This window comes from Salvelinus namaycush, chromosome 32, assembly GCF_016432855.1.
Source record: "Salvelinus namaycush isolate Seneca chromosome 32, SaNama_1.0, whole genome shotgun sequence".
Classification (NCBI taxonomy): Eukaryota; Metazoa; Chordata; class Actinopteri; order Salmoniformes; family Salmonidae; genus Salvelinus; species Salvelinus namaycush.
Window position 1 is genome coordinate 4,462,665 of NC_052338.1, and position 26,083 is coordinate 4,488,747.

At 44.3% G+C, this 26,083-nt stretch overlaps 2 protein-coding genes across 5 annotated transcripts in view; both read right to left on the reverse strand.

Moving 5' to 3' along the window:
• Nucleotides 1-335: 335 nt before the first annotated feature.
• On the reverse strand, nt 336-8,156 carry LOC120027329 (casein kinase II subunit beta). 2 transcript variants are annotated; one of them, XM_038972248.1, is made up of 7 exons: nt 8,047-8,156; nt 7,245-7,325; nt 6,866-6,968; nt 2,619-2,734; nt 2,412-2,487; nt 1,893-2,082; nt 336-1,647 (listed from the first exon to the last, which is right to left on the reverse strand). In XM_038972248.1, exons 2-7 carry the CDS (start codon nt 7,314-7,316, stop codon nt 1,557-1,559), a joined length of 648 nt encoding a protein of 215 aa, XP_038828176.1. In that variant the 5' UTR covers nt 7,317-7,325; nt 8,047-8,156; the 3' UTR covers nt 336-1,556. The 2 variants fall into 2 exon arrangements, with proteins under 2 accessions (XP_038828176.1, XP_038828177.1); XM_038972249.1 differs by lacking the exon at nt 8,047-8,156 and adding an exon at nt 7,693-7,883.
• Nucleotides 8,157-18,440: 10,284 nt separating this feature from the next.
• The window catches only part of LOC120027521 (protein PRRC2A-like), a 39,701-nt gene continuing 32,058 nt past the window's right edge, over nt 18,441-26,083 (reverse strand). For all 3 annotated transcript variants that reach the window (XM_038972485.1, XM_038972482.1, XM_038972483.1), the window contains 3 exons: nt 23,158-23,494; nt 22,687-22,909; nt 18,441-22,281 (listed from right to left, as the gene is read on the reverse strand). In XM_038972485.1, coding sequence (XP_038828413.1) covers nt 19,218-22,281; nt 22,687-22,909; nt 23,158-23,494 — 3,624 coding nt within the window. In that variant the 3' untranslated portion in view covers nt 18,441-19,217. The remainder of the gene's footprint in view (nt 22,282-22,686; nt 22,910-23,157; nt 23,495-26,083) is intronic.

A 26,083-nucleotide genomic window follows, 5' to 3' on the forward strand; every position in this document is an offset into this window, starting at 1 on the left:
TTGACACTATTTGGCCAAGAGGCAGAAGTACAGCTGTATCTGTGTGGTTTGCTACAATATTTCCCGTATCGGTGTATGAGAATGTACTTTTTCTCAATTCTCATGATGCCCACAGAACTGCTGACTTGCAGGGCAGCTATGTATACTACTGGCCACAGTGAGGCAACGGAACAGTGCAGTATCAAACCTATTGAGTGGTGAGTGGTGTCTCTCAAAAGATTCAGAGGGACATACAGTAGTCCCATACGTTCAAGGGATTTTTTTTTTTTTTTAATTAAGTCATGGTGACTATGGAGAAATAACTCAATCTAATTTATACATAAACCAATCAACAATTGTATGAAAAGAAAACATTTATTGAGAATTCTGAATCCTGGTCACTCTTCCACAGTTGCAAAAAAACACAGACATACATTAATTATAATCTTAAGAAATCATCCTTATTGTTCTGGATCAAAACATATCAAGAGTTCTACTTTTTGCAAACAAGGAATCAAAAGTACACCTGTAGTAGGGCGCTGAAACCCCAACTGCATCACAAAATAAAAACGGATTTTCTGTCGCTAGGTTTTACATAAATAATACTACTATAATGTGTGGAGGGACACCAGTTAAATCAGTGCAGTTGTGGAGATGTGTACTGTTCCAGTGATACTAACCCAGCAACATGTGACAGAGCTGACATTCTCACTGTGCCGCACAAACAGGTCTGTTGTTTTGGGTGACACAGAGACAGCAGGTGGGTTGTTATGTATTTTCCCGGTCATTCTAGAACATTTCATTCATTTCAGGTTTATTCGTGTCTATCCTACATCTAGCGTGTTAAAAAAAAAATCACAGCTATACTATGTCCTAGAGGTGCACTTCCTGTAAACCACAGCACCTGTGCAGTTTCTCAAAGTTTAAGGCAAATTTGACAGAACACTTGTATTGTGAATGACCGCCTTGACACACTGGCCTCTGAGTATCACACAATAAAAGAGTGATTACAAGCCTGCACGAGTGCCTTGGTAAAACAATGGTTTACAGAAGAGGTGAAATGACAACACCCTTAGAGACAGACTTTTTCCTTATCATCAACCAAGCGATCTCTGAGTGCCAGCCACAGTGTACATGGCTATGGGGGGTAGCAGGGGAATTGTTATTCAACCAGTGGTGATGGTCTACCATGACCCTTGACCAAACTGTGCCAAAGACAGGACCCGAAAACAACTCAACATGGAGCGAGTTCATAGCGGCAACATGTGGTAATATCACTAAGAAACAGCAGCGTCAAATCCAATAACATCCATGGACTTTCTTCCCCTGCCCCTTTAATGTTTCGACACTGATGAGTTTGGTAACGTAGATGCATGGAATCCTAAATGCGTATGTGTGTGTAAGGGTTTGGGATCGAAGCTGGGCGTTTTTGTCTTTACACATTGTTCTCAATCATCCTAATCTAAACTAAATAATAACGACTGCAGGACAGAGAGGAGGCATCTGTATGGAGCTTTGTGCAGATGACCCGTCTCCTCAATCATCCCTTTCTCTTTCTCCCACTCTCGCTCTGGGCTTTAGCGGATGGCTTTGACAGGGCTCTTGAAGCTGGAGGCTGCTTGCAGCTGGAGCTGGTAAGCCATGGGGTGGATCTTGAATCCATAGAGCCTGTTGTGAGGACATGAGAATTCATTACATCTTGATGAGAGTGTGATAGGGGTCTATAAAAGAGATTATCATTATGGTAACATTTATTTTACATGACCCTTTCCTCTGGTATGTACTTGGAATTTCTTAGAAAGTTATCTGTTATCAATGAGTAGAAATTGATCTAGGACCCTTTTGCATAGCAGTGCATTTTGTTGGCATGACTCAAATGCACACCCCTATTGTAGGGTGACAGTTGTACTGACCTAGGCACAAACTGGTTGGCGGGCCTCTTGGGCCTGTACTCGGGATGCACCATAAAGAGCATGTGGGGGAATCCAGTGCCGAAGTAGGCCCCGTCCGTGTGGTGGTGCCGGGAGGACTTAGGAGTGTACACGTCCATACACTTAGGGCAGTACAGCTTCACCATAGCCTCGCCTGGAATGTCCGACAGACCTAGGGAGGGATAGGGGGACGGAGAGGGGGTAGAATTTAGACACATTACTGGTCTGAAGTTATTACGAAATGCTCGGGCACACTATCGTATTCATCCAGGTGTCTCATGGAAATTAGATTGGATCTGACATGGTTGTCAGAGGATTCAGAGACACTGTACTGTATAGAGGATCTGCTTTACATAGTTTGGGTTATGAATGCTGCAATGTGGCTGGATGACCTATGAACATGCAAAGCCATGATGCAAATAGTGCTCTGAGGTGGATCAAAAACAACCACACGGTGTCAACTGAGTAGTAATGGTTCAAACAAGACCAACACACACTCACCAATGGGAAGCATGGGCTGGTTCTCACAATAGACCCGGGGGCAGTAGCCAAAGTCCCCCTGCTGATACTTCTCCAACTGAGAAAGAGAGATGGAGATCAATTGAGAACGTGAAAAACGTGTCCAGAGAAATGCTGCATATAATTGACATGCTGCATACGTTTGACATTTCAACAAAGATTGGAAACAGAAAAGGGTAGTTGCTGTACCATCTGAGCGATGCCCCTGTTGGTGAGGATGTATCGTGCATGGATCAGCCCGTAGAGCATCTCTGCTGCCTGCTCTATGAGGTCACTCTGGTTAGGGTTGTCCTCCAGCTCCTCATCTGTAAAACAGAGAGAGAGAGGAGGGAACAGATTATAAGCGAGAGGGGAAGAGGCTCTTCATATGTTGATTTGATTTAAAGATTAGTCACAAAAGCAGAATTGTGCACATGTACATAACTGTGACCCATTACAGAAAGCTGGGCATATGACACACGTCACTACTTCACAGGAGAGGCATTTAAACTTAATGTTTTTTTCTGCAGAAATCCCTTCTTGAACATGTGAACTTAAATGTGCCTTAATAACAAACTTGTCTGTACTCTGTAAGGCTTTAGAGACAGGTGCATGATAATGGTCCATTCTAAATCAAAACAAATTTCACACATATTTAGTACATTTAAAGACAAGATTAAATCAAGAATAGTCTGATGGGTGACAATATTAGCCTATCACTTGTGAATGATGCCCAGCAAAATTACTGCCTTTTTTTGGGTGACTTTTTCGAATCAGTCACAGCCTAACCCATAGGCCTATATGTTTTGATAAGGTTTGTATCACAACTAAAACTGGCCAAATAACTTCTTAAAATGAAGCACATGAATCCGCTTTACAAGGGGTATAGAGCCTAACTGGCATACATAAGCAGTGAGTGAATTTCAAGTTTGGGGAAGATAATTTAACATAAAAATGCATTTATAATTAAAACATTACATGCATAATCACATTTGAGGTCACTTTTGATAATGGTGTTTTCCGCTAATGGAACATTCGTGCCTATAGCCTACTACCACGTGCACATTGCTGCGCTTATAATGTGAAGAAATAGCCTAATAGTTGATCAACATTTTATGCTAAAACGTTCTGATCTGTTGCGTCATCCACATTGCTTAATTTTTTTTTTTTTTTAATGCTAGTTGTATTAATTTGGGATCTATCGCATCCCACAACTGTCCCGGACTATGTTAAGAATATTTATTTCCTCGCACAGAATAGGTCAACTTTTATACTATGGGGGATAGTAGATTGACATAGGCTAGTACTTTTGCTGTTAGTTAAGCCTACTCATCTTGTTGGCTGACGAAAAGTAAATGTGGACAGTTCTTCCAATATCTTCAATATGCACCTCGGAAATGGATAAGGACGCGCACAGTTGCGTCCCTGATGTGTCTGTCTTCACCTGTAGCCTGTGAGAAAGACCCGATCACGTGATGGGAGGAGGGCAAAACGGCCACTGGCCGCAAAAGGAATGGATTTTTTTTAGGGTGCATTGCGGCCAAAGGGGATGCCGCAGTTAAAATTCGAGGCATTCTCAAGTGCTCGTCAAATTGTGAATGAGAGACTAATGAAGTGTGTATAAAGCAGAGCTCATGCATTTCAAGCAACTTTTTTTCTCTCGAAATCATCATTAGTCACATCATGCAGCCTTACAATGTATTAAAAATCTAAATATACAGTGCCTTCGGAAAGTATTCAAACCCCTTGCCTTTTTCCACATGTTGTTACATTACCACCTTAATCTAAAATGGACAATACCCCATATCGACGAGGCCATAAACAGGTTGACATTTTTGCAAATTTATTGACAATAAAAAAATAGAAATACCTTATTTACATAAATATTCAGACCCTTTGCTATGAGACTTGAAATTGAGCTCAGGTGCATCTTGTTTCCATTGATCATTCTTGAGATCTTTCTACAACTTGATTGAAGTCCACCTGTGGAAAATTCAATTGATTGGACATGATTTGGAAAGGGACATACCTGTCTATGTAAGGTCTCACAAAACCAAGCCAAGAGGTCAAAGGAATTGTATGTAGAGCGCCGAGACAGGATTGTGCTGAGGAACAGATCTGGGGAAGGGTACCAAAAAATGTCTGCAGCATTGAAGATGCCCAAGAACACAGTGGCCTCCATCATTCTTAAAATGGAAGAAGTTTGGAACCACCAAGACTATTCCTAGAGCTGGCCGCCCGGCCAAACTGTGCAATTGGGCAAGAAGGGTCTTGGTCAGAGAGGTGACCCAGAACCCGATGGTAACTGACAGAACTCCAGATTTCTCTGTAGAGATGGGAGAACCTTCCAGAAGGACAACCATCTCAGCAGCACTCCACCAATCAGGCCTTTAATGTAGAGTGGCCAGACGGAAGCCACTCCTCAGTAAAAAGGTACATGACAGCCCACTTGGATTTTGCCAAAAGACACCTAAAAGACTCTCAGACCATGAGAAACAAGATTCTCTAGTCCGATGAAACCAAGATTGAACTCCATGGCGTGAATGCCAAGAGTCACGTCTGGAGGAAACCTGGCACCATCCCTACGGTGAAGCATGGTGGTGGCAGCATCATGCTGTGGGGATGTTTTTCAGCGGCAGGGACTGGGATTGAGGGAAAGAAGAATGGAGCAAAGTACAGAGAGATCATTGATGAAAACCTGCTCCAGAGCTCTCAAGAATTCAAACTGGGGCCAAAGTTCAACTTCCAACAGGACAACGACCCTAAGCACACAGCCAAGACAACGCAGGAGTGGCTTCGGGACAAGTCTCTGAATGTCCTTGAGTGGTCAAGCCAGAGCCCAGATTTGAACCTACATCGAACATCTCTGGATAAACCTGGAAATAGCTGGGCAGCGACACTCCCCATCCAACAGGCGTACCAAGCTTGTAGCGTCACTCTCAAGAAGACTCAAGGCTGTAATTGCTGCCAAAGGTGCTTCAACAAAGTACTGAGTAAACGTTATTTCAGTTTGTTTTTATAAATTAGCAAACATTTCTAAAAACCTGTTATTGCTTTGTCATTATGGGGTAATGTGTGTAGATTGCAATGGAGGAAAAAAAACAATTTAATCAATTCTAGAATAAAGGCTGTAACCTAACAAAATGTGTAAAAAGTAAATGGGTCTGAATAATTTCCGAAGGCACTGTATATTGTAGAACAACTAAAGTTACATAAATAACTAAATTAATCATATAGGAGTACCTACGGTTCCAGTAAAAGTTTGGACACACCTACTCATTCAAGGGTTTTTCATAATTTTTTACTATTTTCTACACTGTAGAATAATAGTGAAGACATCAACTATGAAATAACACAAATTGAATCATGTAGTAACCAAGAAAGTGTTAAACAAATCAAAATATATTTTAGATTCTTCAAAGTAGCCACCCTCTGCCTTGACTTTACTCTGCAGTCCACCTCATCCCAAACCATCTCAATTGGGTTGAGGTTGGGGGATTGTGGAGGCCAGGTCATCTGATGCAGCACTCCATCACTCTCCTTCTTGGTCAAATAGCCCTTACACAGCATGGAGATGTGTTGGGTCATTGTCCTGATGAAAAACAAATGATAGTCCCACTAAGCCCAAACCAGATGGGATGGCGTATCACTGCAGAATGCTGTGGTAGCCATGCTGGTTAAGTGTGCATTGAATTCTAAATAAATCACTGACAGTGTCACCAGCAAAGCAGCCCCACATCTCCTCCTCCATGGTTCACGGTGGGAACCACACATGCAGAGATCATCCGTTCACCAACTCTTCATCTCACAAAGACACGGTGGTTGTAACCAAAAATCTCAAATTTGGACTCATCAGACCAAAGAACAGATTTCTACCAGTTTAATGTCCATTGCTCATGTTCCTTGGTCCAAGCAAGTCTCTTCTTATTAGTCTCTTCTTGATGAAATAAAATATTTACTAAATATACTAAAGTACATTTTTATTTTATTTTTGATACTATAAAATAACGCCACGGAATTATAAGCAAGTTTGTCTGCTAAATGAACTAGTGTAGCCCACAGCCATTTGGGCTGTGGGCTACAGCCAACTCAGTATGCTATTCTGTTCTTTTGAAATAGACTACATTTTCTTCATATCATGAGTCTTTAGACCTGTCTAAAATAAATAATAGATTTATTGTGAAGGTGTATGCTATATAAGACTCTTTAAAATGTAGATGTTCCAAAGGCCTGCATCAGTGGCTTGTTGGGAAGCCAGGAGTTGCTAAATATGTTTTAGTTAATTAACGGTCAATTACCGTGAGACCAACCAGTTATTTGCTTGACAATCACCAGCTGACAATTTTTGTGACCGCCACAACCCTAGATGCAACCATAACATTGGTATTCCGATCTAGATTGTGTGGAATGTTCTGTACTTCCGAGCGCAGTAGAGATGCTTCTGGAGTTGGTCTGACCTGGTTCTAGGTCCAGGATCATGTCCAGAGCCTGGCGGTAGTGGGGAACCTGCTCATTGAGCCCAGTCAGGTTGAACTTGTCCTGGATGTAGTCCTCATCCACCTGTCAATGGAGGAGAGGACAGAAGGGGTGACAGAAATTAGAGAAATATCAGACCTACCTATTCCTTCTTGAACGAGTTTGTGTAGTAAGAGGTGGCTGTGAATAATACGATTTTGTTCCAGCCCTCCTCAACTCACCACCTGCCCATCAGGACCTTGGTTAGCCGAATCAGGTTTTTGCACACACAGGATAAGGGTTGGCCACCCATGTCTTAGCTGACATTAACTTTTTGGTCAATGAGTGACAATATCGCTCTGGGTGCTGTTAGATACTGACCTCACAGAAAAACTCGTTTCCCCTCAGTCCACAGAACCAGGAGATCCATGACACTTCCTCTGAACTGCTCATCTCGGGAGACTAATGGGTAAAGACATTCAACACAGACATAGATTTGAGCCTATTGCAACTCTTACCCTACGAGGTCCCCGGAGCTTGCTGATTTTCTGTTCTACTTGATAATGTATTGCACCCACATGGTGTCCCAGGTCTAACTCAGTCCATGATTAGATTGGAACAATGAAAAAAATACAGTGGACTTGACTTTGAGGTCCTGAGTTGAGTTTGAGGGGTCGATTGAATTCAGTCATGTGAAAACGGCCTGAACTTGATAGTTTAGCAGCACAAACATATTATAGGTCGCTAACTACACTCAAAAGACAATTTTCTAAATCGTAACAGAGCAATTAGCTAGATAACTAGAACATGTTAACTGTAAGAAGCTTACCTACTAGTTAACTCGCGCTACCGACCGTGCAAATGTGTGTGGCTAACGTTACTGTAGCTAGTTTAAAAAAAATGGTAGTTGACATTGGAAGTGTACGAAATAAGGACATTATCTATGAAAATACCTATGTCACATCAACAATCGTAGTTAGTAGCATACACAAGAGTTATGCTAAATGACCAGCAGGAGAAAATGATAGCTAGTTAGCTACATCCTTAGCTAGCAGTTAACTTACATTCAATATGGCGCAACGTCCAAACTAGGCCGGATGAAATTTGTTCAGTTTTTAGTCGCAAGTCCTCTAAAGCTATATCATATCTCATATGAAAACATATAGTAATTCAGGTAACTTACCCCCTGTTAAGTGATTTTCACGCCAGTAAAATATAATAATCGTAATATTTAGTGTTGTAAATTAAAAGGACACCACTTCCCAGTTAACCACTGCAGAGGTACTCGTTTTCGTTGTAGGCAAATTGATGACGTACAAATTCAGAGACACGTCTATGGATACTGTAGTTTAATAAGTCTTTCAACAACTACAACATTTTTATCAACTGAAAATCTGAAAAACGTAGGTTTTATTATAAGACTAATATATTGTCAAGTATAAAATGTAGGGTGGGAACAGAAGTTCTAACACATATATTTGATATTTCCTCGTCTGCTTGTAATGACTCTTCTACAGATTATATGGCTACTTTGGGCAATGCAGGAATAAGGTTCCTCCGTGAATCATGATGTAACAAAGGTGACCAAGTTCTGTAGTAGCGGCATTGACTTTACATGGCTTGCAGTAGCCTGTCAATTCTTATTCTTAGTCCAGATTTAAATAACACCAGTACCATAGCTGAGCAGTATTCCCCAATCAAATAAATTGCAAGGTCCTGTCCTCCATACACTAATCATCAATCTGCAAGACCATGATGTGCATTCGGAAAGTATTCAGACCCCTTTAAAGAGACACCACTCAATCGGTTTGATACTGCACTGGTCTGTGGCATCACAGAGTAGCCACTAGTATACGTAGCTAGCTGCCCTGCAAGTCAGCATATCTGTGAGCATCTTGAGAATTGTGAAAATGTACATTAATCTTCTCATTAATTTCCTGTCGGATACTGGAAATATTATAACAAACCCCTCAGATACAGCTGTTCTTTTACCTCTTGGCCAAATGGTGTCAATGATGAGCTGGATAATACATGCAGATCACTTTGGTATGTCTATCTGTCTGATCTTTGATTGTTTACTATACAATGTGAAGGAATAGTCACAAAGGGCTTATATCTGATGTGCAAGACTGTTTATTTGTGTGTGTGAAGATGCATGTGCATACAGGCATAGACATGCGAAGTATGGGTGCTGGAAGGGCTGCAGCACCCCCTGTTAGTGAGATGGTAAAACTGCAATAATGTGTCAAAAAATATAACATTTAATTAAATTATTGATATAAATGATCATGGGTTTGGGGAAGGGTAGACAAAAAAAACATTGGATATTTATAGAATATATGGGAACCAGTCTGTATGGAGAGCTCTCAGCTCTGTTTTTAAAGCGGTGATATGCTCTTATCTTTTCAGTTGTAGGGGTTTGGCGTCGGACATGTATTCTGCTGGACAATAAACAGTTTAGTTTGAGTTGAGTTGGGTCTCTCTTCCCCTGTCCATGATTTAAGTTTGGGGAAGCAAATTTTCACCATTAAAATGCACCTTTATAATAAAGCATTCCATGCATCTTTCATTGCATTCGCAGACTTATGTAAGATACCATAGTAGGAATAGTAGGCTGAGTAGATTGGAGTCATACTTTAGGCTAATAATATACAGTGCCTTCAGAAAGTATTCACACCACTTGACTTTTTCCACATTTTGTTGTGTTACAGCCTGAATTTAAAATGAACTAAATTTAGCTATTTTGTCAACAATATCCCATAATGTCAGAGTGGAGATATGTTTTTCGAAATATTTACAATTAATAAAAAAAGAAAAGCTAAAATGTCTTGAGTCAATAAGTATTCAACAACTTTGTAATGGCAAGCCTAAATAAGTCACATAATATCTCACTCTGCGTGCAATAATAGTGGTTAACATGATTTTTGAATGACTACACCATCTCTGTACCCCACACATACAGATAATTGTAAGGTCCCTCAATCGAGCAGTGAATTTCAAACACAGACTTAACAATAAAGATCAGGGAGGTTTTCCAATGCCTCAAAGACGGGCACCTATTGGTAGATGGGTAATAATTTAAAAAAAAGAGACATTGAATATCCCTTTGAGCATGGTGAAGCTATTAATTACACTTTGGATGGTGTATCAATACACCCAGTCTTTTCAGTGTCCTGAGGGGGATAAGGTGTTATCGTGCCATCTTCACAACTTTCTCTGTGTGTTTGGACCATGATAGTTTGTTGGTGATGTGGACACCAAGGAACTTGAAGGTCTCGACCCGCTCCACTACAGCCCCATCGGTGTGAATAGGGGCTGGTTCGGCCCTCCTTTTCCTGTAGTCCACAATCATCTCTTTTGTCTTGCTCACGTTGAGGGAGAGGTTGTGGTCCTGCCAGGTCTCTGACCTCCTCCCTATAGGCGGTCTAATCGTTGTCGGTGATCAGGCCTACCACTGTTGTGTCGTCAGCAAACTTTAACGATGGTGTTGGAGTTGCGCCTGGCCACGTGGTCGTGGGTGAACAAGGAGTACAGGAGGGGGCCCCGTGTTGAGGATCAGCGTGGCAGTGCCACGTGTTGTTGCCTACCCTTACCACCTGGGGGTGGCCCGTCAGGAAGTCCAGGATCCAGTTGCAGAGAGGTGTTTAGTCCCAGGGTCCTTAGCTTAGTGATAAGCTTTGTGGGCACTATGGTGTTGAACGCCGAGCTGTAGTCAATGCACAGCATTCTCACATAGGTGTTCCTTTTGTCCAGGTGGGAAAGGGGAGTGTGTGGAGTACGATTGAGATCGCGTCCTCTGTTAGGGGCGGTATGCGAATTGGAGTGGGTCTAGGGTTTCCGGGATGATGGTGTTGATTTGAGCCATGGACTAGCCTTTCAAAGCTCTTCATGGCTGCTGACGTGAGCACTCCATAGCTCTATATTTTCAAGCAAAGTGGTGGCTGCATCATGTTATGGGTATGCTTTTAATGGTTAAGGACTGGAAAGTTTTTTAGGATTAAAAATAAACAGAATGGAGCTAAGCACTGGCAAAATCCTAGAGGAAAACCTGGTTCAGTCTGCTTTCCACCAGACATTGGGAGATGAATTCACCTTTCAGCAGGACAATAACTTAAAACTCAATGCCAAACCTACACTGGAGTTACTTACAAATGAGGTAGTGAATGTTCCTGGTTAGTTTTGACTTAAATCTGTTTAAATCTATGGCAAGACCTGAAAATGGTTGTCTAGCAATGATCAACACCTAATTTGACAAAACTTGAAGAATCTTGAAAATAATAATGGGCAAATGTTGCACAACCCAGATGTGGAAAACTCTTAGACTTACCCAGAAAGACTCACATCTGTAATCACTGCCCAAGGTGCTTCCACAAAGTATTGACTCAGGGGTATGAATACTTATGAAAATCAGATATTTCTGTATTTCATTTTTTATATATTAGCAAACATTTCTAAAAACATGTTTTTCTTTGTCATTATGCAGATTTTGCATGATTGTGTGAGGAAAAAATCTATTTCATCCATTTTGAATTCAGGCTGTAACACAACAACATTTTAAATAAGTCAAGGGGTATGAATACTTTCTGAAGGCACACTAACTCAATCACTGTTCACAAAAAATACTGCAATGTTCAATGCATGGCTGAGCGTGTAGTAGCATAGAGTCGTGGAGGCTCCTCAGAGGAGGACCATACTCCTCAGCGAATTTAATAAAAATTGAAACTTTTTAAATGTTTATCCTTTTTACATAAAACTATACAACATATATCCACATCACCAAATAATTTAGTTAAACACTTCTGCAATGGTCTACAGTAGCCTCAACAGCACTCTGTAGGGTAGCACCATGGTGTAGCCAGAGGACAGCTAGCTTTCGTCCTCCTCTGGGTACATTGACTTCAATACAAAACCTAGGATGGTCATGGTTCTTACCCCATTCCATAGACTTACACAGTAATTATGACAACTTACTGAAAACTTCCTCAAACCTATCAGAGCTCTTGCAGCATGAACTGACATGTTGTCCACCCGATCAGAGAACTAATCTAGAACTAAAAGCATAAGCTACAGCTAGCTAGCACTGCATACCCTGGGACTAAACACCTCCCTCTGCAACTGGATCCTGGACTTCCTGACGGGCCACCCCCAGGTCATAAGGGTAGGTAACAACACATCCGCCACGCTGATCCTCAACACGGAGGCCGCCAGGGGTGCATACGCAGTCACCTCCCTGTTTACTCATGACTGCACGACGGCCAGGCACCACTCCAACACCATCATTAAGTTTGCTGATGACACAACAGTGGTAGGCCTGATCACCGACAACAATGAGACAGCCTATAGGGAGGAGGTCAGAGACCTGACCGTGTGGTCAGGTCTCTTCTTTATCTTGATCACGTTGAGGGAGAGGCTGTTGTCTTTACAGCCTCTCCCTCAACGTGATCAAGATAAAGAAGAAGATTGTGGACTACGGGAAAAAGGAGGACCGAGCACGCCACCATTCTCATCGACGGGGCTTTAGTGGAACAGGTTGAGAACGTCAAGATCCTTGGTCTCCACATTACCAACAAACTAACATGGTCCAAGCACACCAAGATGGTCGTGAAGAGGGCACGACAAAACCTATTCCCCCTCAGGAGACTGAAAAGATTTGTTGTGGGTCCTCAGATCCTCAAAAGGTTTTACAGCTGCACCAGAGAGCAGCCTGACGGGCTGCATCACTGCCTGGTATGGCAACTGCTCGGCCTCCGACCACAAGGCACTACAGAGGGTAGTGCGTACGGCCCAGTACATCACCGGGGCCAAGCTCCCTGCCATCCAGGACCTCTATACCAGGCGCTGTCAGAGGAAGGCCCTAAAAATTGTCAAAGACTCCAGACACCCAAATCATAGACTGTTCTCTCTGCTACCACACGGCAAGCGGTACCAGAGCGCCAAGTCTAGGTCCAAGAGGCTTCTAAATAGCTTCTACCCCCAAGCCATAAGACTCCTGAACATAATGAAACGGTTACCCAGACTATTTGCATCCCCCCCTCTTCTACACTGCTGCTACTCTGTTATTATCTATGCATAGTCACATTAATACATGTACATATTACCTCAAGTACCTCGACACTGGTGCCCCTGCACATTGACTCTGTACCGGTACACCCTGTATATAGCACTGCTATTGTTATTAAACTGCTGCTCTTTAATTATTTGTTATTCTTCTCTCTTAATTTCTTTTTGGGGGTATTTTCTTAAAACTGCATTGTTGGTTAAGGGCTTGTAAGTATGCATTTCACTGTAAGGTCTACACCTGTTGTATTAGACGCATGTGACAAAATGTGATTTGATCAAATGTGGTGAGTTGACTCAGAGAGAAAGACAATAGTTGAACAGTTTTAAACAAATTGATTTCTTCAAAAAGGGAGGAGCAAGAGAAAGAGAGCTAAATATAGTCATTTTTCACATTCACTTAGCAAATGCAGCTAGTTAGCATCCCTCTGTTTGAGCCGGGTGTTTGCTATGTTACCTAGCTGGCTATGACTATCCAACACTGGAATTCTTCCAAGTGAAGGTAAGCTTTTGGTTTGACTAATGTATTACCACCAGGGCCTGCCGGTGTAACTGCTTGACTGTACACTGTACTGCATGATTGTAGCGGGTTTATAAACGTGTTCTATTAGCTACAGTGCATTCGGCAAGAACTCAGACCCCTTCACTTTTCCCACATTTTGTTACGTTAGCCTTATTCTAAAATTGATTAAATAAATGTTTTTCTTCATCAATCTACACACAATACCACATAAGGCGAAAACAGGTTCAGATTTTTTTGCAAATTTATAAAAAATGTAAACCAGAAATAGCTTATTTTACAGACTCTTTGCTATGCTACTCGAAATTGAGCTCAGGCGAATCCTGTTTCCATTGATCATCCTTGAGATGTTTCTACAACTTGCTTGGAGGCCACCTGTGGTAAATTCAATTGATTGGACATTTGGAAAGGCACACATCTGTCTATATAAAAAGGTCCCACAGTTGACAGTGCATGTCAGAGCAAAAACCAAGCCATGAGGTCAAAGGAATTGTCTGTAGAGCTGAAGCATGACTGTGTCGAGGCACAGATCTGGGGAAGGGTACCAAAAAAATGTCTGCAGCATTTAAGGTCCCCAAGAACACAGTGGTCCCCATCATTCTTAAATGGAAGAAATTTGGAACCAACAAGACTCTTCCTAGAGCTGGCCACCCGGTCAAACTGAGCAATTGGACGAGAAGGGCCTTGGTCAGAGAGGTGACCCAGAACCCGACGGTAACTGACAGAACTCCAGATACCTCTGTAGAGATTGGACAACCATCTCTGCAGCACTCCACCAATCAAGCCTTTATGGTTAGTGGCCAAATGGAAGCCACTCCTCTGTAAAAGGCACGACAGCACCTAAAGACTCTCAGACCACGAGAAACAAGATTCTCTGGTCTGATGAAATCAAGATTGAACTCCTTGGCCTGAATGCCAAGCATCCCGTCTGGAGGAAACCTGGCACCATCCATACGGTGAAACATGGTGGTGGCAGCATCATGCTGTGGGGATGTTTTTCAGGGGCAGGGATTGGGAGACTAGTCAGGATCGAGGGAAAGATTAAGAGCAAAGTACCCAGAGATCCTTGATGAAAACTTGCTCCAGAGCACTCAGGACCGCAGACTGGGGTTGTGATTGCCAGCTGTGATCGCTGCCAAAGGTGCTTCAACAAAGTACAAAGGGTCTGATTACTTATGCAAATGTGATAATTAAAGTTATAATTTAATACATTTGCTAACATTTCTAAAAACCTGTTTTTGCTTTGTAATTATGGGGTATTGTGTGTTGATTGTTGATTGTTGAGGGGGGAAAAAACGATTTAATCAATTTTAGAACAAGGCTGTAACGTAACAAAATGTGGAAAAATTCAAGGGGTGTGAATACTCTCCGAATGCACTGTACATATCAGTGCAGAGAACCACCTACCATTGCCCAGGTGGTTAAAATAATATAGATTTAATTTGTGTCCACCTCTTTTTTACAGGGGGTGGCAATTCATAAAATCAAAACAAAACCAGATTTCCCATTAAAACAAAAAGTTTATTTAACTTTCTCTGTATAATTTTATTATAATAAGACACTCCTCTGCTTGTACATTGCTCCCTTGAACTTAAAAAAATGGCAACATTAGTTTGTGGGAATGTAAGTTGGGGTAGACAAAAACCTAGATACATACCAATATACATACATGTGTGTATATTACGGTTCCATAAATAAACCATAAATTATAGAACAGCTTTAACCACTCCAGGTACCTTGGTGATGCTGGAAATATAGTACAATCTTTGAGGTTTTCAAGAATATACTAGTTTTTTCTTTAAACATGGGTACATACAATATGAGCACATCAACAACAAGTGTTAAGGAAGGATGCAGGGCTCATACGAGCCTGTGTTAAGTGTATGGCTACCACTGTTTTCACAGGCAAGGTGAGCTGCACCCATGGATGTGGTCATGCTTAGTAGAAGTCATAGTGAAAAATAAAATATACCCACTTCATTTTGCCTGCCTTAAGAGAGTATGGTAAACATTTCAATACACCTCAAGAACTGATTATGTACTTCATTGGATAAACATATACACACACTTGAATGTATATACGTGAATGTATATAAGAAAAGAAAAAAACTGTAGAATTGTCTTAATATAGTTGTTAAAACTAAGTATGGGCAAACAAGGCAAAAGTGTTTGCCATCCACATAACCCCCCCCCCCAAATAAGATATTACAGACACCAGAAAATGCACACACACATACACTCAAATGCCCTACTCACAACATCCCAAAGCTAATCTTAAAACGGTGGCTGTCAGTAAACAAACAAACCCCAACTTACAAGCTGTGAAAAATGTATGCAGATGAAGATAAAAAAGTTATAATTTAATCTATTATTTGGTAGGATGCGCCCCCCCCCCCCCCCCCATCAAATGTTCAAAACAAGCTGTGTGCCATTTTGTTAGTCGTGTGATACATCGGTCAGTGAAATCAAAAGTTCTAAACCCTTGTATTCCCTATAACACTCTAGGAGAATATTATACTTTGCAAATGTATTTGGAAATGTGGGAAATCAGTGGTGTGAACACAGACCACCCTTGCCCCTTCCCACCATAGTCTAAGATTCAGTTCAATTGAGCTATTTAGTTGCCATCAAGGTTTTGGAAAGGCCATCTTGAATTAATGTATGCTTTGAAAATACTTCCTCTATATGGAGCTCTTGCCCGCCTAACTTTGGTTACAAGTGTCTCTTCTACAGCACAGTGCAGTTAGTTGTGTTTAAGTAGAGAGCCTTCCTGCATTGAGTAGGACAGCAGATTAATATAATAAAAGCACAATATGCCGATGGCCAAACTTAACACTGAGTACGATACCTGCTGCATAATGTAACAACTTTGCGCAAAAAAATACACCAACCATTTCTTTATACTATAGGTGTGGACTCATCTCTTGAAGCAAAAAAAAATGAAGGTAAAAATAATAAACAGTATCTTAAAATAAGATCAAATAACTTTGTATTTACTTCTCGCATTTTCAATGAACAGATTTTTCCCTGACAAGAAATTTCATGCGAAAATATCTATATATATATATAAACTTATGAACGATAGTATGTGTGTGTATATATATATATATATAATATAAATACACACACACACTACCGTTCAAATCTTTTATAACTACTCCTCATTCAAGGGTTTTTATTTTTTTTATTATTTTCTACATTATAGAATAATAATGAAGACATCAAAACTATGAAATAACACATATGGAATCATGTAGGAACCAAAAAGAGTGTTAAACAAATCAAAATATATTTGATATATAGCCACCCTTTGCCTCGACAGCTTTGCACACTCTTGGCATTCTCTCAACCAGCTTCGTGATGTAGTCATCTGGAATGTATAACAGGGGCGCCTTGTTGAAAGTTAATTTGTGGAATTTCTTTCCTTCTTAATGAGTTTGAACCAATCAGTTGTGTTGTGACAAGGTAGGGGGAGTATACAGAAGATAGCCCTATTTGGTAAAAGACCAAGTACATATTATGGCAATAACAGCTCAAATAAGCAAAGAGAAATGACATCATCATTACTTTAAGACATGAAGGTCAGTCAATGAGGAACATTAAGAACTTTGAAAGTTTCTTCAAGCGCAGTCGCAAAAACCATCAAGCGCTATGATGAAACTGGCTCTCATGAGGACCGCCACAGGAATGGAAGACCCAGTTAGCTGTGCTGCAGAGGGTAAGTTCATTAGAGTTACCAGCCTCAGAAATTGCAGCCCAAATAAATCCTTCAGAGTTCAAGTAACAGACACATCAACATCAATTGTTCATAGGAGACTGAATCAGGCCTTCATGGCCAAACCACTACTAAAAGTACACCAATAAAAAGAAGAGACTTGCTTGGGGCAAAAAACACAAGCAATAGACATTAGACCGGTGGAAATCTGTCCTTTGGTCTAGAGTCCAAATTAGAGATTTCTGGTTCCAACCGCTGTCTGAGACGCAGTGTGGGTGAACGGATGATCTCCGCATGTGTATTTCCCACCCTAAAGCATGGAGGAGGTGGTTATGGTGTGGGGGTGCTTTGCTGGTGACACTGTCAGTAATTTATTTAGAATTCAAGGCACACTTAACCAGCATGGCTACCACAGCATTCTGCAGTGATACGCCATCCCATCTGGTTTGGGCTTCGTGGGACTATCGTTTGTTTTTCAACAGGACAATGACCCAACACACCTCCAGGCTGTGTAAGGGCTATTTTACCAAGAAGGAGAGTGATGGAACGCTGCATCAAATGACCTGGCCTCCACAATCCCCCAACCTCAAACAAATTGAGATGGTTTGGGATGAGTCGGACCGCAGAGTGAAGGAAAACAGCCAACAAGTGCTCAGCATATTTGGTAAATCCAAGAGTGTTGGAAAAATCATTCCAGGTGAAGCTGGTTGAGAGAATGCCAAGAGCGTGCAAAGCTGTCATCAAGGCAAAGGGTGGCTATTTGAAGAATCTCAAATATAAAATATTTAGATTTGTTTAACACTTTTTTGGTTACTACATGATTCCCATATGTGTTTTCACTATTATTCTACAATGTATGTTGAAAAAAGAAAAAAAGAAAAACCCTTGAATGAGTAGGTTGTTCTAAAACATTTGACCGGTAGTGTATGCGTGTGTGTGTGTATATATAAAGCATTCAAGCTATCAATTCAGTCTTCTTAGGGTAAACAAACTTCAAAATGAACAGGAGAGAATCTTTCTTCTGCAAAACAGAGAAGAGAATGCTATGTTGAGAGAGCATTTTATCTAACAGAACCAAAAGAGCATTGGAAAGTAATAAGAGCAGGTCAACAAAAACTCAAATCACACAGCCTAGTTCTGAACAAGCAGCAAAGACATTGATATTCGAGACACAATCAATGTGAGGAGAGTGTGGATGGGTGAGCAGTAGTACTTCAACTGGTCTGCTGTGGCGGTCACAGTAATTAAACAGATCAGGAGATCAAAAACTCAGAGGGAGGTGGGGGGAGTTGTATAAAAAGGTATTTTAATGACCTGCTTTGCAGAAGAAAAAAATACACATACCTAACTTTTTAAAGGGGGGGGGGGGGGGGGTGAAACAAAACTGACAAAGGAAGGGAAAAAACAAGGTAGAGAATTTTTATTATAATCTATGGTACAATTGTTCTCGTTGAAAGAAGAACCTGAACCCCCCCACCCCATGTGGGAAAACATAATGAAGATAACTGCCCTACCGAATACCACCCCAACCAAAAGCGTGGTAGAAATATACACAGGTAACATCAATATAAAAATCTGCCTTCTCCTGGCTAGCCAATTCCGCCAACGTGTTTTATCATGACATGTCACACTGCGTACACACACTACTGCGCGTGGTTGTGTATGTCTGTTATGTCATATTGTGCTTGTAAATGCAAACGTGTTTTTTGTTGTCGTTGTGTCCTCAGTCAAAAGAGGTGTGTGTTCGAAACGAACAAGGGTGTCTAATCAAACCTAAATTTGGGTGGAATTCTGAAGGGTGGGGGGGTACAACTGAAAAGGGAGGGAGCAGAGTGACACTACAATAACGGACGGTAGATAGCAATTGGATGGAGAAAGAAGCGAGGGGGGGGGGGGGGGGGGGGTGTTTAAACGTGAGTGTGTACACTGTCTCCATAACTATGTGCTAATATGTTAAGGGATGAAAACAGATAAGAGGCTGAAGGAACAATAGATACAGAAAGGGATAAAGAAGAGGGGTGGGGCGGGGGGATGCATTTGAAATGTTTTCAGATCTTCTCCTTCACTTCCTGTTTTTGGGGGAGGGCCAGTTTCCACGGCGCTCACCGCGTTGGCCCCCTCCGTTTCCAGCTCCGCCTCCTCCCCCACTGGGCGGGCCCCGCGGGCCTCTTCCTCCCCCTCCTCCCTCTCTTCCTCCAGCGTTGACCCTCCTGTTCTGTCGCTCCATGCCGGGACGCTGGCTAGAGAAGCTTCTCTTGTTTGCCGCCTGCTCCTTCGCAGTCATCTCTCGTTCTCCGACCCCTCCTCCTCCCCCACCTCCACCTCCTCTTCCGGGTGGGTGATGATGGTGATGGGAGGAATAGGACTTCCCTCCTCCTCCCTCCCTCTCCCGGAACTCGGTGAAGTCACTGCTCTCGGAGGCGGTCTCCCACTCCTCATTGGCCTGGTCTGAGTTCTGGTTGGAGAAGTCAGGGGATTTGGCGCCTCCTGCTGGGTTGTGGTGATGCTGAGAGTGGGCGGGGCCAGAGTTGCCCTGGTTGTAGTGATGGTGGTGACTGTTGGCGTTAGCGCTTCCAAGATGGGCGCCGGTACTGCTGTTGTTGTTGGTAGCTGTGGTAGCAATGTGGTTAGCGTTGGGGGCAGTGCCGGTCAAGGGCACCGCTTTGTGAGCGCCGTCGGTGACATCCTGAATGTAATTCTGGCAGGGCGAGGAGGGTCGGCCTCCTCCGTTGATGCGAGCGGCGTTCTCTCGCTCCTTCAGCCTGCGGAAGCGCGGTGGCTTGTCCTGTTGGTGTTGGGAGCGCCCGTGGCGACGGCGTCTCGGGGGGCGCTCAAAGCCATCCCGGGGGACGCAAGGGAAGTCACGCCCGTTCGGGCCGGAGAGAGGAAGGGGCCCGCTAGAGTTGGTAGTTGGATTAGCCGTGGACTGCTGGGTCCCAACTCCTCCATTCTCCATGGAGCCCTGTGGGGCTGGAGTAGGTGCAGCAAGGATAGATTGTGGAGAGGTTGTTCCTCCCTGATTCTGAGCTTGGCTTCCGTCCACTGACTTCTCCTCCCCACTGGTTCCACGACCCGTTTCTTTGGGTGCAGACAACTGCATTGGGCCCTGCTGCTTGCGGACCGAGCCTGAGGACTTGGAGGCCCAGCCTTGAGGGTCGGCCCTGGATCCTGACCTGTGACCACCAGCCATTCCTCCTCCGCCTCCACCACTTCTATAGATGCTGCCACCTCCTCCTCCCCCGCCGCCGCCCCCCCTACCCCTCCTAGAGGGCACCCCTCTGGGGGTGAACACCCGGGCCTGGGAGCCTCTGGATGGGGCGGAGCCGCCACTGGTAAAGTTATCTGTGCCGCTGCCATTCTTGGTGCTGGATTTGCGGTCTTCCTTGTCCGACTGGGCCAGGTCGCTGGCGGCACTCTCACTGCCAGTCTCCGACCCCCTCTGCCTCCTCCTCTTGGGGACCTCCTCGTATTCTGAACCCTCGCTACGGGTCTCGCTGTGGTTCCGGGCGCGCCCCGGGTTGGCTTGCGACCCCCCTCGGTTGCGCCTTGCCCCCGATGCCTCGTCATTGAATTCTTGGTGGTAGCCTCCGCCAGCTCGGTAGTCTCGGCTGCTCCTGCTGCCTGCTGCCCTGCCACGGCTAACGCTGCCACTCCCGGCCGTGCCCGCGTAAGTGCCCCGGTAACCACGGCCACGCCCGTAGAACTCTCCACCTCGTCCTCGGCTGGCTCTGCTACCACGGGCCGAGCCACCGTGGTATGATGCGCCCCCGCTCCTCTCCAACGAGCGCTCTCTGTCCCGCCTATTGGATGGGGGGCCGGAGTACCCTGATGAGGGGGTGGGGTTGACACCGTCTTTGGGACCCTTGCCCACTCCTCCTCGTTCGTTTGCCGCTCGGTCCTTCCATCCGTTTCTGGGTTTGGGACCGGTCTGAGCTGGCTCTTCTTTACCAGACACTGCAGAGGAGCTCTGTGGGCCGGAGGATGTTTCCTGCTTGACTGATGAATTGCCTCCGTCTTTGTCTTTTCCAGAGCCTCCTCCGCTGGTCTTTTCTCCTCCCTCGCCCTCCCCACCATCTCTTTTCATCTCCTTCAGCACAGGCCTCTTGATAGGCCCTGCCCTCTTGTTGGTGTTGCTGCCACCCGATTGGCCGCCGGAAGGTTTGTTGTGGTCAGACGCTGTTGGGTGATTGGATGAATCCTCCCCGCCGCGGTTGTTTCCGCCCACTCCTCTCCTGTTGTGTGAGGTGCTTCCTGCGTTGCTGCTGCCGGGCCGTGGCCCCCACTGGGTCTCAGTCTTGTGTTCCCTCCCCCCTCGCTCCCGCTGGTTGGGCTTGGGATCACGGTGGTGGTGGTGCTGCTCCTGGCCCTGCCTCTGCTGCTGTTGCTGTTGGGGCTGCTGCTGGGACTGCTGAGACGTCACAGAGGACTGAGAGTGGCTGTGGCCCATCTTATCCTGCTTCATCTCTCTGCTGCTTCCTGCATCATGTCTCTGCCCGGTTCCTGTGTCAGCCTTGCGCTGAGGTGGGAGGAGATGCAGGACCGCCTTGACGCTGCCGTCGTCCCTGGCTGAGGATGACGAGGAGGAGGATGAGCAGGAGGAGCGGGATGGCTGTTGGAGTGGGGGCGAGGGGTCAACCTTCTTGGGGGCTTCGCCTCCTCTCTCACCGCGGCCATTCTCGGGCTTGTGGGGGTGGAGGGGAAAGTGGGAGGGGCCTTGGTGTTGTTGATGACCATGGTGTTGTTGGTGTTGGAGGTTGTTATTCTCCAGGGGGGAGAGGTCAGTGCGCCCATTGCGGTCGTAGTGGGGGTGGGAGACCCCCCAGATCTGTCCCTGTTGCTGGCCACCCTTGTGGCCCTGGCCCTCATCCTGGTGGCTGAAGCCTCCACCACTCCCCCTCTGCTGCTGCTGGTGTAGGGCCATGCGGGAGCCCTGGTCGGGAAAGTTGCTGTAGTTGCCCCGGCCACCCATGTAGGACTGGTGGTGGTGGTGGCTGCCTCCTCCCTGGCCCCCCACCAGAGTGCCCACAGGGGGTGGGGTCTGGTTGGAGGAGCCCAAAACAGAGTTGGGCTGCTGGATGGGGCCTGGCACTCCCTCTCGCATACCACGGACTGGAGGGGTGTCACTCCTAAAATAAAAACCAGCGATTGCGTAAAAACCTTTATTCCATAAACCGTGTACTGTACTTATAAAACTGACTGGATTCATATATTCATCTCATTTGATTTCAACTAATACATATTTTCCTATTCAAACATTATTGTATGATTTGATCATTAAACAGATACTTGGGGATTGGCCCTTTATTTCCACAGAGTCAGATGAACTCATGGATACCACTTTTATGTCTCTGTGTCCAGTATTAAGGCAATTAGAGGTAGTTTCATGAGCCAAAGCTAACTAGAAACGTCCTTCGAACTACATGCAGAGATAAAAATCATCAGACACTAGGGAAGTAGATAAAGGGCCTCATTGCCAAAATTATCCCTTTAAATGATCGTGAGTGACATCTGACACACCCCCTCCGTCTTACCTAGGCCCTTTGCCACTGACATCATCCTCTTCCAGTGCCTGCTTCTGTGTCAGAGGGGAGCTCAGTCCCCTGCCTTCGCTGCCCCCAGGGAACACCTCAGGCCCCCAGGCCAGTTTGGGATCCATGGGAGGTGTCCCACGGTTGGGGTGTCCCGGGTGCTGCTGCCTGTCGAAGGTGTCCGAACCAGAGCCCCCTGAATCGGAGCGCTCTCGCCCCATCATCCCTGCAACAGAAACGGGTGTCGCGTTAGAAAAACTCATACTCAATTATAAAAATTATAGCTGGCAACCTGGTGACATTTCCTATAACATATAAACGTTATTGTATTTTCATAATCTAAAAATTCTAAATTTGAATCTGGTTTGCACAAATCTGCTGTTTACCTGCAAATTCAGATTCTGCCCTATGGCAAAATACCAACTCATTGACTGAATATTTCATATATCAAACCAGACTACCATGAGTACCCACCTGCATGTTGCATGTTGGGCGGGTAGTAGTCCATGGGCCCTGGAGGTCGACCCTGCATGCCCCCCTGCATCATCCGGGGGTCCATATAGGGCATCATCATCCAGCGCGGGTCAAAGTTCATGGGCAAGGGCTGGGGGCCGCGGCCCATGGAGCCCTGTGGAGGGTACTGAAGGGACCCTGACTGCTGCTGCTTGGGACCCTGGGTCTGAGTGGTGGCCCCTGGAGAAGGGCCCTGCTGCTGGGGAGCCTGCTGAGGCGGGAGCTGCTGCTGGCTCTGTTGGGCTGCTTGGCTGTGCTGCTGCTGCTGCCACTGCTGCTGCTGCTTCATCAGCTGCTCCTGAAGACACCAAATGGGAGAGATGTTATAATATACAGTACATTCGTAAAGTGTTCAAACCCTTCACTTTTGACATTTTGTTACGTTACAGCCTTACTCTAAAATGTATCAAATAATTTATTTTCCTCATCAATCTACACACAATACACCATAATGACATAGCAAAAACAGGTTTTTAGGTTTGGTTTAAAAAATATATATATATATATAAAAAAAAAAACATATTTACATAAAAGTATTTAGACCCTTTGCTATGAGACTCGAAATTGAGTTCAGGTGCATCCTGTTTCCATTGATCATCCTTGAGATGTCTCTACAACTTGATTGGAGTCCACCTGTGGTAAATTCAATTGGTTGGACATGATTTGGAAAGGCACACACCTGTCTATATAAGATCCCACAGTTGATAGTGCATGTCAGAGCCAAAACCAAGCCGAATTAATTGTCCGTAGATCTCAGAGACAGGATTATGTCAAGGCACAGATCTAGTGAAGGGTACCAAAAAATGTCTGTGGGATTGAAGTTCCCCAAGAACACAGTGGCATCCATCACTCATATGAATGGAAGACGTTTGGAACCACCAAGACTTCCTAGAGCTGGCCGCCCGGCCAAACTGAGAAATCGGGAGAGAAGGGCCTTGGTCAGGGAGTTGACCAAGAACCCGATGGTCACTCTGACAGAGCTCCAGATTTCCTCTGTGGAGATGGGAGAACCTTCCAGAAGAACAGCCATCTCTGCAGCACTCCACCAATCAGGCCTTTATGGTAGAGTGGCCAGACGGAAGCCCCTCCTCAGTAGAAGGCACATGACACCCCGCATGGAGTAACCAAAAGGCACCTAACGGACTCAGACCATGAGAAACAAGATTCTCTTGTCTGATGAAACCAAGATTGAACTCTTTGGCCTGAATGCCAAGCGTCACGTCTGGAGGAAACCAGGCACCGTTTATCATCTGACCAATACCATTCCTACGGTGAAGCATGGTGGTGGCAGCATCATGCTGTGGGGATGTTTTTCAGCAGCAGGGACGGGGAGACTAGTCAGGATCGAGAGAAAGAGGAACGGAGCAAAGTAGAGAGATCCTTGATGAAAACCTGCTCCAGAGCGCTCAGACTGGGGTGAAGGTTCACCTTCCAACAGGACAACAACCCTAAGCACATAGCCAAGACTACGCAGGAGTGACTTCGGGACAAGTCTCTGAATGTCCTTGAGTGTCCCAGCCAGAGCCCGGATTTGAACCCGATCGAACATCTCTGGAGTGAACTGAAAATAGCTGTGCAGCAACGCTACCCATCCAACCTGACAGAGCTTGAGAGGATCTACAGAGAAGAATGGGAGAAATTCCCAAAATACAGGTTCACCAAGCTTATAGCATCATACCCAAGAAGACTCAAAGTACTGAGTTAAGGGTATGAATACTTACTTGCAAACATTTCTAAAAACCTGTTTTTGCTTTGTCATTATGGGGTATTGTGTGTAGATTGATGAGGGGGGAAAACTATTTAATCAATTTTGGAATAAGGTTGTAACATAACAAAATGTGGAGAAAGTGGAGGGGTCTGACTGAATTCTTTCCAAATGCACCGTATGCCATTTAGCAGACGCTTTATCCAAAGCCACTTAATCATGCTTGTAGGGCTGGGCAATAAAGCATTAAATAGATTCATTTGAATGTATGTTTTAGCGCAAAATTCCAAATGCCAGTATCACAAGAATAACATTATTTCGTTTTTATCAGCGTTTATGTCCGCTTGTCCTCATGTCTTTTTGGTCTCGTCTCCTTGGCTTGTTCTGTGCTGTGTGCACTAGAGGTCGACCGATTAATCGGAATGGCCGATTAATTAGGGCCGATTTCAAGTTTTCATAACTATCGGAAATCTGTATTTTAGAATTATTATTTTTTTTACACCTTTATTTAACTAGGCAAGTCAGTTAAGAACACATTCTTATTTTCAATGACGGCCTAGGAACAGTGGGTTAACTGCCTTGTTCAGGGGCCTTGTCAGCTCGGGGATTCAATCTTGCAACCTTACAGTTAACTAGTCCAACGCTCTAACCACCTGCCTCTAATTGCACTCCACGAAGAGCCTGCCTGTTACGCGAATGCAGTAAGAAGCCAAGGTAAGTTGCTAGCTAGCATTAAACTTATCTTATAAAAAACAAATCAATCAATCATAAATCACTAGTTAACTACACATGGTTGATGATATTACTAGTTTATCTAGCGTGTCCTGCGTTGCATATAATCGATGCGGTGCGCATTCACGGAAAAAGGACTGTTGTTGCTCCAACGTGTACCTAACCATAAACATCAATGCCTTTCTTAAAATCAACATGCAGAAGTATATATTTTTAAACCTGCATATTTAGCTAAAAGAAATCCAGGTTAGCAGGCAATATTAACCAGGTGAAATTGTGTCACTTCTCTTGCGTTCATTGCACGCAGAGTCAGGGTATATGCAACAGTTTGGGCCGCCTGGCTTGTTGCAAACTAATTTGCCAGAATTTATGACATAACATTGAAGGTTGTGCAATGTAACAGGAATATTTAGACTTATGGATGCCACCCGTTCGATAAAATACGGAACG